At 33.7% G+C, this 14,276-nt stretch overlaps 1 protein-coding gene across 4 annotated transcripts in view; it reads right to left on the bottom strand.

Annotated features, from left to right (window-relative positions):
• The window catches only part of LOC576914 (regulator of G-protein signaling 7), a 63,656-nt gene that overhangs the window by 34,147 nt on the left and 15,233 nt on the right, over positions 1-14,276 (bottom strand). For all 4 annotated transcript variants that reach the window (XM_011674058.2, XM_011674060.2, XM_011674059.2 and 1 more), the window contains exons 5-7: positions 6,761-6,825; positions 6,033-6,109; positions 1,537-1,693 (exon numbers count right to left, since the gene is read on the bottom strand). In XM_011674058.2, the coding sequence (XP_011672360.1) occupies positions 1,537-1,693; positions 6,033-6,109; positions 6,761-6,825 (299 nt within the window). The remainder of the gene's footprint in view (positions 1-1,536; positions 1,694-6,032; positions 6,110-6,760; positions 6,826-14,276) is intronic.

The raw sequence follows: 14,276 nt of genomic DNA, 5'->3' as shown, positions 1-14,276 counted from the left end.
AATTCATATAGCTGAGAAAACAAATGCAGCCTCCAGCCATTTCTTGACATGGTAGTCAACAAGAATTTAAGTAGAGTATTTTTAGGGCTGTCACAATTTGTTTGTACTAATAATTCAAGGTTTCTCTATACCATTATTGAATGCACAGATTACATGTATTGTATTTATGACAAACACCATTATAAAGCTAAATACAACAATATGTTATTGACATACAAATTCATTGTCATTTTCATCATGTGAGAAATGACCACTGATACATATTATTACAAATCAGAAAATAACGCAAGCATGCTTGAGATTTATGTTAATATGTAAATTACTGATTGCAGGCAAATATCTATAAAAAGAGATGAAATATTACCGACATACCTATGGTATGCAAAGAAAGCAGACATGGTAATATCAATATCAGCAGCAGTAGCAGTAGCATATGTAGTGGAAGTAGAAGTGGTAGTAGTAGTAGTAGTAGTAGTAATAGTTGTAGTAGTAATAGTTGTAGTAGTAACAGTAGTAGAAGTAGAAGTAGTAGCAGTAGTAGTAGTAGTAGTAGTTGTAGTAGTAGTAGAAGTAGTTGTTGTAGAAGTAGTAACAGTAGTAGTAGAAGCAGTAGAAGTAGTAGTAGCAGCAGCAGCATCAGCATACTAGTAATAATAATGATAATGGCTTCTTATATAAAAGTGCTTATTATCACCACACTGTGACACCCTTGTCACTTTAACACTAACAGCAGCTATAGCCAAGCCATCTTACTAACTAGCTTAAGCATATCAGATCCTGTACCCATACACACCTGGGTAAAATGTTTATCAATGAATTGTGATTGAAAGTCAGATCAATGATCCATGGGCAATTGCAGTCATAGTTTTAGTTATTTTGCTAAATTGAATGTGATATTACTGTTTCATCGTTCATGTTTCACTGCAGAGGTACCCTTCAATTGAATCAGTAGTATAATACATTGAAGTATGTAAGGCTTTGTAGCCATAGGAAATGTATGACTTGATTTGACATAATTTTGATCAGTATGTTCACAATTAACCAGAGGTATCTCACATAATCATAACCTCAATATTTCTTTTCAGATTAATCTCCTCTGTAAAAAAACATTAAACCTCTGAAAAACATTAAACCTCTGAAACTCAAGACAAAGCTCATTTGTTAGCCCAGAAGAGAATGAGCAATGCGTTGAAAGATGTGATTAAATGTCACTTTGGCCATAGAATAGTCAGAATATTCTTTCAAAATATTTAAGGAAACTTAGTAGATTATAAATTTCCAGGGGTACAATTCATAATTGTGTGGTTTCAAGAACCCATCTTTCAAAGTCTATTCATCAAATTATCAAGGTAATTCACTCATCACTTAATCATACATTCTGTTTTCTTTGACTGATTTTTTTTTATAAAGTAGGCAATAGATAGCATGTTAAAGTTTCACAATGAATAACTGTATCTGCCATTCTGGCTCTCAGCAGACAAAAGTTTTCAAACAGGTAAACAAATGAACGGAGCATTTTCTTTTCTTTGCACTCACCTTTTTCTTCTTGAATGTTCTGTTGATTCTGCTGAGTTTCTTGATGTCCATTTCAGTAGTGTTGACGCAGCCTGGTACAGGCCGATGGACGTCCCAGAACGCTCTTTCTTGACTATCCAACACTTTCCTCTCCATCTTATCTCTCTTCTTATCCACCCTGGAAAGGAGTACCACAACACGGTCATGTGATAAGTCATGTGATAAGTCATGTGATAAGTGTACAAAACAAAAATTAGAAATATAAATATGAATCTAATGTTTAACACCAGGCTTGCTGGAAAACGGAATTGACTTTCTGGAAAGAACAGCGTCCATAATAACAGTGAGTCATACTTTTTTAAACTGTGTGAATTGTCTCATTGTAATACAAATCATCTCATCAGCCACACTTTCTTGTACACACACTGTGTTATATCTAAGACCATATCTTTTCACAATTGTTTACACAGGGTGAATACAGTTTCATTGTGTTCCAACTAATCTTTCTGATCACACTGAGATGTGGAAGCATTGTTCTCCTTGCCACAGTGTGGTCATAGTGTGCCACACACTGTGATCACAGTCTTGTGTTTCAACATTGTACTTATGGTCACACTGAAAATATGCAATACTCTCCCTTTGGCCAGAGTGTGTCACTCCATCTTAACAAAATATTGGTGTGTCAAAAATATAATTCATCTCTATTGTCACACTGTGATGCCTGTGTATACCCTGGTTCTTTTTACTGGTCCCATGCCACAGTGTGTAACATTAAGTCACAGTGTAAAGAAAGTCTCATTGTGGTCAAAAAATTCTATCAATGGTCACACATTGTTGCATACATAATGTGTCAAACTTTTTCATGCCGTGTAGACTCAGTTTCATTTGCTAAAAGAAAATTATCTGTGATCACACAATGATGTATAATTTCTGGTTGTATGTCACAGTGTGTACACTTTTGTGGCAGCATGAATGTAGTCTCATTGTGTTCCAAATAGTCTTTTTGGTCACACGTTTTTCTGTACACACTCTCATGTTTAAAAAAAAAACCCTCACTGGTCACCCTGTGTTATGTGTTCTACATGTACAACTAAACTGTGTCACACAGAATGAATACAGAATCATTGTGTTCCAAACAGTCACACTGTCGTATTGAAACTCTGTGCTCTTTCTATGACATTACTTTGTCTTGTCACAAAAGTAAAGAAAATTGTTTCTTTGGTGATACTGTAATTTCCCAATAGGGTTTGGTCACTGCAGTTATGATATGATGTGGCAGTGTTGTCTTAGAAAATAAACATTTTTTTTCTGAATGATATTCACATCTTCTTTAGATCCCCAAAATCACGTAATTGAAATAATTGTAATGATATTTCTTTATTCATAATAATAATAATAATGATGATAATACACAAAATGTAATCATAATAAAAGAAATAATACTAATGATGATATTAATAATAATTATGATGGTGTGCCATACTTATAATTGCTTTATCTGTCTTGCGTAAATTTTTACTTTCACTAATATTCCTTATCACTGTCAAGATTAACCTACCATTCTAAATCTAAATTTGTGTGAACTCATCTCTATATAAATAGTGACAATGTCTGAATTAGAAAACAAGAGTTCTAATTTTAATCCTCATGTTTTTATGCAATTGCTATAAATAAATCTATTTCCATTTCTCCATATCAATCATTCTTATTCATATTCTTTCTTCATTCTATCCTTTATATTTCCTTGTTTGTTTTCCTTTTTTCTTTTCATGTTGATGTTATTATACAACATATTTCTATTTATATATTATTGTGTTTTATTGAATCAAGTTTCAATGTATTCTACTTGCATGGATTTTTTTCTGTTTACAATTGTAAATTCAGCTTGTTTCAGCCTTATGGCTGATATTTTGAATGTTTTTGATAACAAACCATATCAAATTAAATCAAATCATTGAACAAGATATTGCTATTGTTTCTAAAATTATTGATATGAAATGTAAATACATGAACATGAACATTTTTTACAAAACTTTCATCAATATCTACATGATTCCTGAAAAAATAGAAGTTATTATTGCCTTGCAAGGCATCCAATGATTCCTGTATTTTAAATGTGATGTTACTGGTAATGGAAATATGGTTCCTTGCAGAATAATAAATATATTTGTGGGATTGACTATAACCGTAATGGCCTACTCATGAAAAAGGATAATACACATATCACACAAATATTAATTTATCCTATCTTCTGGTCATACATGTAGTACAAAGCACCATATGATATCACTCTATGCAACTATCATACTAATGAGGTCATTTCGTAACATATTTATTACAACCATAACATATTACTACTGCTTGGTCTGGAAGGGCAAATTTTGTTATCTTCCTTTTTGATTTGGTTGTACAGTTGACAATTTAGTTAACCCCAGGCACCTGGGTACATGTTTCAGAGAATTGGAATAAATAGATTGCATGGTTTTATACTTATAATAGTCCGAATGCGATTGTAGAAAATACATATCGTAGTGTGAGATCACAAAGTGAAATGCAATTTACCATTACCTTTTTACTGCAGGATGCAGCGATGAACTCATGATATTTTCTTATAAAAACAATATTTTGGAGAACTTGCACATATATCTCAAAGACTACATTTTCAGGATCTTTATTATCTCTTACTATTTGGAGGTTATACTTCATCCATATCACAGCATGAAAGTATTACAAAAGAAATGTCATGAAATTCATGGGAAAATCTTATGACATTTGAGTCAAATGATTGGGCTGAACAAAAGTTGTTTCTTTTCTTGTATTTGAGCTCATTTTTCTTTTTAATTCCTGCATACATTATCTTCTTTCATATTGAACAAATTAAAAAGAAAATGATGTGTCTGTAAAGGAAAACAGCTTGCATGAGTCAGGTCTGTGTCTGACTTTACGTGGAAGTTTTTTATATCATTACTACATTGTTTTCATGAGAAAAACAGCTTCAAGCTGACAGTTGATGATGATTGGCAAGTCTTTACTAAGACATATTTTCATGAATTTAATGAGACCTTACCTAATCAGTGATGTTCACAATCAAGGTCAAGAAAGAATGAGCTACAATAGATTCCAGTTAGTATTATATCTCCATGCATAGATGCAAATTTCTTATGTCTTGAAGAGATCTCCATTTAGCCGTAACTCTTCTTTTTGTTCTGTAATTTGTAGTTATATACATTTGCATATATGTTATCAGACATATACCATTAGACATGTAAGGTTCGATCTTAAATTGCGCAAGGGTGTATGGAAAAGGAGGGAAGGTTGTGTTGGTTAGTGAGTACAGCTTGCCATGGCATTCAGTAGCATGTGTCTCACGCATTTAAAATTACATTCAGGGTCTCCTTGCGGCCGGCAAAGCAAGCTACGGTAGACTGTATGTATGTCTGTGTATTGAACTACAGTATGCCTACATCATCAGCCAGGTCTGGTCGGCTTAGAGTGTGTGTGTGTGTGTGGGAGAGAGAGAGAGTGTGAGTGTGTGTTAGCATTAGCATGCAAGTGGGAATGAGTAAGTGTATAAATGCGAGTGTCTCATACATTGCGTGTGTGTGTGTGTGTGCTGTAGTCTACATGTATGCGTGTGATGCCCTCAAGCTCTTGCCTAGCATTTCCATTATGAAGACGAGAAGCCGCAGCAATGGCGTAGGGTCATGTGACGTAGTTGTCTTGTATGAAGATAAGAGATGGTCTTGCTACTGATGTTGAATCTCATAGTTCATTACCATGGCATCTATTTAGCGACATTCTCCAAACATCCTCATTCATATATTAACCAATTGTTTGTTCCAATTTGTAAAGCAGATTTGGATTGTTTGTAAAAAAAACTGTAGATGCTTCAGGAGCCATTATGACGACAGTACTCTTTACTAACTAAGATTTTACCTCACTCTTCAAGGCTTCTTGAAGAATGGATAGCTAACCTAAATATAGTACCCAACTCCTCTAAAACAGGAAAATTGAACAAACAGAAACCTGGTAATGAACCCAAAAAAGAATTCTCTTCAATACAGGAGACTACGTTGATTGCTCGGAAATGTCCTTGAGTGTACTTTCTTGTTTATCTTTAGGGGCTTGTTTACCCTCAAACAGTAACTATCCCTAATGTCTGCAAGTCTAAAAGTAGATTCATGGCAAGATTTGCAAATAAACAGTTCTGTCATTCAAAATAACTGTTCAATCTATTAATGTAATGTTGTCAGTGCTCAAGTGGAAAAAACTCCTAGAAAATTGGTTAGTCTAATTTGATGGTTATCTATCACCTGTTTGCAGAACAAGTTTAGAGAAGACAACCGAAATATACAAGAAACTTAAGGGTTTGATACACCATGTTTTTTCAATATCACTTTTGTGTAAAAGAAGAAAAATACATATGTCTATGTGACTTGTTATAAAAATAACGTACAGGAAATGAAGTATTAAAAATAAGCTTGAAATCAATAATATTTGTAACGTGTAACACTTACTTTGCTTGTGCCTCTGCTTGCATGAAGATGAACTCCCATTTTCGAGAAAACATCCGCTGCAGTTTGGCCAGATTTTCCTTGAGGAAGAGAGAAAAGAAAAGCTTTTTAAAAATTAATTCCAAAATAAGACAGGATTCAAAATCCAAGAAAAAAAATACAAATCAAGGGAAAGAGTAAGTACTGTGCATTTTCGTTTACATGTTCATTCATCAAAATGTGGAACACTATGAATATCAAAATTAAATAACCAATGAGAATCATGGAAACAACATATTTTAAGTAAAATTCATCATTATCCAATCATTTGATATCTTAATACAAAGGGTCGATTTCATTAAAATTTCCTCATGGTCCGTTACTTGGATGTGCTTGTGATAACACATCTAAATAGTTCATGTAAATATGACTATGCAATGATTTTTTTTTACAATGCTAGTTTCATACTTTTTGACAGATGTTAAAATCCTATAATATGTTTATTTTATCTCTGCAACTTAATCTCACATAAAATGTTTGTGATCTTGAGTAGCATATACACAAACTGCAACAGTATTTTGGACAGCTTTTCATTTGGTAATACATGGATGTACAGTATGTTAGAACCTTTTATTTAAGTTATCATCTTCAATCCAAAACTATTTGATATTATCACTGCGTGCTCACTCGTATCATTTAAAAAGCACATAGGTTAAACAGAAAACTTGATAATGAACTACGTGCATACTTACTGCTTCATAATCTGCCAGTTCTAGCCTTGATTTGTTTTGCATAGTTCGTTTGCACAAGTATACCGCTGTAATGTAATTAAATATATCAAAAGGAGAAGATAAAAAATAGCTTTTAAACAATGCTCTTGAAATGACCTTACATCAACAAAGCTTTGAGTAATGAACAAAATATTTTTTTAGTCAGAAAATGTACTCACAAAAACAACTACACCATTAAAAATATCATTTTATTTAATCCACAGAGAGACATATACCTAATGGATTCTTATGTCAAAATAATGGTTAGCATTGAGACCTAAGTATTAGAGGCCAACAAGATTACATGTCTTTATATAAAGACAACTTTAGAGATACAAACAAAAGAACTCTATATGAGTGAACATTAGTGACTTACAACATCTAGGCCAAAGGATACAACTTTACTTACAAAATAATAAATTTATTGAATACATAGATGCACACAATAAAAAATACTTCACTATTTCATGACGAAAATGTATTTTTGGAATTAAAAGCCAAGGATGATATGTCCATAATATATGTATCATTGTGTAAAAAGTACTGATTTTTTTCATCACTTCTAAATCAGTTTTCTTTTTTATATCAACATTCTCAATAATTACCAACCCTCCACTATTACCCTACTTGAAACAATGATTCTATTTTGTTAATATAAACCTAATATATCATTATACACATGATGACACCAACAATTTTTCTAGGCACTTTTAGTGAAAAATATGAATGGAATTGTCAGAATACTTCAATTATGCTTAGAAATGCAGGATATATGATCAAGATATTAAAATGATCTTCTGGAAATGGTGATAGCTTTACAGCACTATTTGCTTCTTTTTTAAGAATGATTTTGAAATGAACAAGCAAATGATGAATATTCACAGTTATTATGTTGTTGTTTTTATCATTCTTAAACATCATGGAATGTTCTTGCTGGAATACTGCTTGAAGTAGTAATATTAAAGGTTTAAAGGTTGACCTCTATTTCTTTTTAAAAGACTGAGATGTTTTGATAATGTTATGAAGTAAATTATTCTTTTCAATTTTGGAACTGCTATTAATTAACACTATTTACTGCTACTTCTACTACTGCAACTACTACTGCTACTTCTACCAACACTTCTACTACTACTACTATTAATACTACTACTTCTACTACAACTACTTCTTTTACTACTACTGCTGCTGCTATTATTACTACTGCTACTCCTCCTCCTCCTCCTACTACTCATACTACTTCTGTCTGTTCGAATACAATCCATACATGCACAGCATTTCCGTATATCAAGAACCCTTGTTACTCTGGTCTTGACGCCCACCATGCTGGTAAAACCTTACTTATTCAAACACAATATACACTAGCTTATTCTGAGAGAACCATTAGGTGGGTGTCTTTTTTAAAGGTGAACGTGGATATACCCTGGTTAGAATGAACCTACAGACTGACATACATGAGGATCAAACTGAGTAAAGATGCTATATAGGCTAAGGATTTATTAATCTAGCCTAAGATGATGTGCTCGGCTTGAAATTAATTAAGATACAGCACTGTGGTACCTTTTGGGGAGGGGGGAAGGTGGCAGAAAATTAATTTGCCGGTTTACTTTGCCCAGAGGGGGCCATTGACACCGGCACAGGTTTTTTGTGCTCTCCTTTCAATGTTGTAATCACAAGCTATGACTAGGATAACATTGCCACAGGTTATTTGAAAATTAATGATCTGTATCTATTGAAGCCTTCACAGACCAGTGAGAATGGGAACCACAGTGATTACATTTTAGCAAACGTTGATAATTCACTTCTACACTTATACATTTTCTTTAATTTGTGTGTGTGTATTGTAGAATTTCTAAATTTGGTAATGACACTTTGTATTCAATGGTTATCCATCTGTTAAAGGAGCATTACACAAAATTATGTTATGGAAAATATAGGAAATAGTCTTATGTTCCTGGATAATTAATCTTAGATCTTCATACCCCGCTTTATTATTGTAAAGACTAGAGTCCATAGAGTAATGGGACATTGAGAGTAATATCATATTTTCACTATTCCGCTGCACATTTTCATAACATCAGATTTTTGGGGATTCATTCATGTTTTGAGCATTCAATAATTCACATGCCCAAAAAGACACGTAAGAAATCAACTGAAGGGTTGAAATCATGTTTGTACCATAGTAATGTTTGCACATTTCAGAAGGTGACATACAAGGTCAAAGGAATCGGCTAAGTTTGTCTTGTCTAAAATAGTTGCAATCATGTTAACTTTTCTTCCTTGATTTTCCAGCACATCTAAATGTCCGTATTTTTAACATCTCTGTACTACTTTGATTCAAACTGCAATACCTAGCTTCCTTGCAATATCTCTTTTTCCTGTTCAATGCTTTTTAATCTATTATTTGAAATAATTCTGTAAATATTTACTCCTCTCTCTCTCTCTCTCTCTCTCTCCTTTTCTCCCTCTCCTCAATCCACACAAATATACTCACATATCTACACGCATACACCTCCCCCTCTCTCTTTTTGTCTACCTCCTTCACACTCTCATCTATTACTCTTTCTAATTATATATCACTTTCTCCTCCATTACTGCTATAAAAAGAGAGAATGAGACCGACGCATGGTGTAAAATACAACTTCATAATGAGAAATAATCAATTTCTCAGCTTTTTAGAGCACAGCAGCTTTGAAGGATGTTTTTCAGCAGTTGTTTTGTTCATCTTCAAAATTTTAACAACATGTTTTGTTTTCTTCAACGTCATTGACACCATAACATCTTCTGATTTTCTCCTCACCTATTGTTTGTTATAGTTTCTGTTTGCCTCGTACTAACCTGACTCAAGCTCTTTATTTCTCTATTGCTCCCTCTCTGTTGACCTTCCTTCCTCTGCCTCTTTCACATAATAATATACTCTCAACATCTCTCTCTCTCTCTCTCTCTCTCTACTTGTGTAACTTTCATTAACCCAAATACTCTTTCTCAACTCTCAGTCTCTACCTTTACAACACACACACACACATGCACCCACCCACACTCCTCCCTCATTTTCCCTTCATTCCTTGTCTCGTTTAAAAACTTCCTCATCCTCTAATTCTCTGTCCTCCTTTCTCTTTATAGTTCTGACTCTCTCAGATACATATCTAAATGAATAATGAGACTTCATTGTTCACTGTTTTTTTTATGATACAAATATTGGGCTTGGACAGCAAAATAAATTGATGTGGGTAGCAAAATCAGCACCACAAACATGAGTGAAGTAAACGTTTCTCCCCCTCAAAACCTGACATTTCTGACCATTTTTTCTCTCTGTTTAATGTTATTACTTTTATTAATCAAACAAATATCATATTGTCAAATGTCAAATACAACTTGACACACAATGCTTTGGCAGAAGCTCAATTGCATTGTAACAACCAGTTTACCTATGAATTTGATATGATGATTATGACTTAGGCCTATCCATACTTGTAAACAGGGGGTGGAAAATGATGAGCTATTTGCCCACCCCCACACTTGTTGCTTCATTTCTGCTCTATTCTGTTCACTAGCTTCATCGCTTGATTCAAATTGCTGCATATTTCGAGCAGTCTGCCTGTTTATAGAGCATATTTTATACAGATTGGTCACAGCTTTTACCAGGCAGTAAACAGAGAGATACATTGTAGGTCAGTTTGGGTGCTGGTTTTGTTGGGATGGTTGGTCACGTAGAGACCCACATGTACACAGGGTTACTAATAGCTTTCATAGGGTGAGGGGCTCAGTATCCCATCGCCTAGCTAGTATGGAAGGTGTATATCATAGGAGGAGATGAAGGAGTGGGTGAGATAGATGCTTCTTAAGTAGGAACTGTGTGCTAGCCTCATCTTAACTCTGTATAGCCTAATCAGCATGCATGCATTACTCGTCATCCTAAAATTGCCTGCAGGTTTCTTGGCTTGGCTAGCTGGCTGGCTGGCTGCATGCATGCATGGATTCAGCCATGTTAAGCAGATGTCTCAGGTTTTGACTGATGCTAAGCTAAGCTTCAGGTCGGACATAGAGATTCTTGGTATCATTATCTCAAGATATAAGGGAGAGATTCCCACTCCAATTAATTCAATATGAAATACTCTCCTATATACAGAGAGATCTTTAGAGTATAATGTAATGAAGCTAAATCCAAAATGAAATATTTTTTCCAATTAATACAATGCTATCAAACAAACTCTTTAGACTAAAGCAATACAATATATAATGTATTTTTTTGAATGAATTCCCACTAATATTCTGAAGACTTTGCTGGATTACTATGAAGCACTTGGAACCAAGCGAACAGACATTCTTTAATGAATTCCAAAAGGGAATGTATTACAATGAATATCATTTTTAATGCTATAGTTATAGCATAAATCTTTCAAAGGGGGTTTAGAAGCAAACATTCATTAATTAGCAATAGATGATAATGAAGATGATTTTGACGATAGTTGACTTCATAAGATTCTTATTTCTTAGGAAAAAAGTGGTGGAAACAAATATTACCCTTACATTAGCCAAGGATTTAATTAAATTCTTTCCAGGGTTGCATTTACCTCACCTTGGTCAAGAGTGGCAAATATAGATCACATTTAATGAGCAAATAATATAAGATCATATCTAATGAACCAAGGACAACTTTGTCACATTCCTTCAAAATCTAAACATCATTTTGCTGTTCAAATTGTGAAGTGACTTAGTGCGATTTCTTGCAAATTAATATCGGATTGCATGTTTTGGTTTTCGTGGTACACAGAAATTTATGTGAAAAATATTATTCATAATTTTGACCTGTATACTCAATTATGAAAGTATATGGAATGCTAAATTTTGTAATGTGTTGAGAAATTATAATTAATGGCAGTTGATGTAACTTCATACTATAAATGTTTTTCAAAGGAATTAGAATAAAGCACACCTATAATAACTGAATGATACAAAAAAAATCAATAAGTTAAAATATAAAGAAGAGGTATATAATGGCTGCGTCTCGGAGGGGAGGCATTTGGGGTACATACTCCAACAAAGTAAATCTGACATAACAGAAGTGAAAAGTAAATAACAAATGTGCTTAACATTGTATTTTGGACCAAAACAGCACCTGAATGATGCGATAACCAATCTTCTGGAGGGAGAATTCGCTTGCCAGAGATATTTGGACTAAATATGCACTTAAAGGTGTAATATGTGATAGCTAGCTGCTGTTAATGAAGCAAAATAAGAAAGCAAGGGAATCCAGGAACTAGCTTTGAATACGAGAAGTTTTCCATTTTAATTAGTAATTCATGGAATGGCTTGATAGCAATATTATGACTGGTATATTCAGAGAGCAGGTGGAAGCTGAAATAAACAGTAGATTTAATTGCTCTGTTCCACGAGGCATTACACCTGAAAACTCTATCCTACATGTGCAATTAAATTCATAAATTGTGATAAACATGTCAATGTTATGAGAGCAATATACCATCTCATGTCGTTATCCTAGTTTTAGTAGTGTTTCACAACACTTAAACCTGTACTCAACGAACATTTTAAGCAAGTTAGTCTGAGTTCTGATTGGGGGGGGGGGGGGGGGAGGGGGGATTAAAACTTGACTTTAGAGTCTAGACCCTTTGTTGGGTTACAGTATTAAGAGTACATTGTAAAGAGGTTAATGCCTGTACTAAGCACAAAAATTAAGCAAACTGATGTTGTTTCACCTCAATTATAGCAGCTTCATATTAAGTCAATACTATGATATCATTTTGGATGTACATGTATGTGTGGGTTTTTGGATGTGGGTGTGTATTATCTGTATTTCCTTAGACATACAGAAATACCTAACAAACAAAATGTCTTATTTCTGGTTGCAATCTGCCTCCCCACTTATGAATATTTGAATACACAATCAGGAAACCTGTTACAAATATTCATTTTGTATATTAGAATAGATGTAGAATTTTGTACTATCATACATATTCTTATTCACTTCTGAATTCAATCTTGATATTTTTTAAATTAAATGAACTCTGGTTATGAGAATCATATGACCTCATGTAATAAATTACCCTAGTATTTCTTCATTCCATGCTATATATAATTAGCGAATTTGAGATTTCTTGTGTAATTGATTTTTTTTTGTATGAGGCTGCAAAATATCAGGTTTTTGCTCAGTGAGTGTAAACCCGGAGGATTTTTTACTGCAAAAAAGGTAGTCATTACCACTTCATGAGAGACTTAGCTAGCAAAATGGTGTGGTTTTATATGAATCATCAATTACCTAGTCCTAAAGATAGGACTTACAATAGTAAAGTCCTTGATCTAACCTTGTTTTTCAGCAGCCTGGTTTCATATTCTTGGTTTTAAAAAGTTTATCAGTAATCAAGATTATTTTGATTTATGAAGCTCTTAAGCCAGAACCCTTTGTTTTTCTTTGATATGACTTCAGCTAACTTCTTTTATTTAATGGTTTTCACTGTAGTTGTAACTTATCTGACCAATCCCCAGAAACAGCAATGAAATAAATTCAAAGAGAATTCAAACCATACCTGATACTGTAGGCTAAATCTGCTCGCATTCAATAAGATGCCCTTTGATCTATGAAACCTTTTGAATTTAGATATAAAAGGGAGGAAGTTTGGAGTTGCCATAGCAACATGAATCGTACCTAGATCAATGATGATCCTAATCAATAATGACTTCTATTCATTTTACTCTCTGCTAATCTTGAAGGAGTAAGGCTCACTGCTGAAATGGAACAAAAGCTTTTCCTGTTTTTTAGATATAAAAATGGATGTTTTTCTTCAATATTCACGCTGAATGACCTGGTCAAAGATAGCGCCTACTAAAATTAATTATCTTTCATTTCAGGTACAAGAGCGGCTCAATCCTTCCTGAGCAACCTCTACCAGCTTGGTGTCTCCATTGTATTGACTACCAGTAGCACGCTATCGACCCGCAATTACCAGTCCAGACACAGCAACTTTAGCTTTGTTCACACTTGCCAGAAAAACATCTAAAAAGAATTGCCAGGTCAAAACAAATTAAAATATGTGTATGTGTGCCAAAAATGTTTATTATAACACACAGATCATAAGTTATGCATTGGGGCTTTGGATTAGTTGCTTTTATTCATATATTCCATGCAAAATTAAAAAATCATTATACATTTGACAAAACATTAACATTTTCTTTAAGTAATATAGTGGTAAATGATCCTGAATCATATAGTCATTAATGACATGAAAGAATGTTCTTTAAATCATTAAACACGGAAATGCGAGCAGCTATTCTTTATTTGCAATTCATTTATACGTAACAAGATTATTTATTTCAGTGGCAGGATTTCTAACAGCTTTCAATGGACTGTGTTAACGTGGCATATATACACCTGTTATGATGAAATATACTTCACACAATAAAGAAACCACAGGGATGTTGGTAGCCTGGCTGAAATACATTGCATTCCGAGCATGCTTCCATACATTATTTCATTAACCCCACC

This window comes from Strongylocentrotus purpuratus, unplaced genomic scaffold, assembly GCF_000002235.5.
Source record: "Strongylocentrotus purpuratus isolate Spur 01 unplaced genomic scaffold, Spur_5.0 spur5_scaffold_5, whole genome shotgun sequence".
NCBI lineage: Eukaryota > Metazoa > Echinodermata > Echinoidea > Camarodonta > Strongylocentrotidae > Strongylocentrotus > Strongylocentrotus purpuratus.
This window is presented reverse-complemented; position numbering and strand designations above follow the sequence as displayed.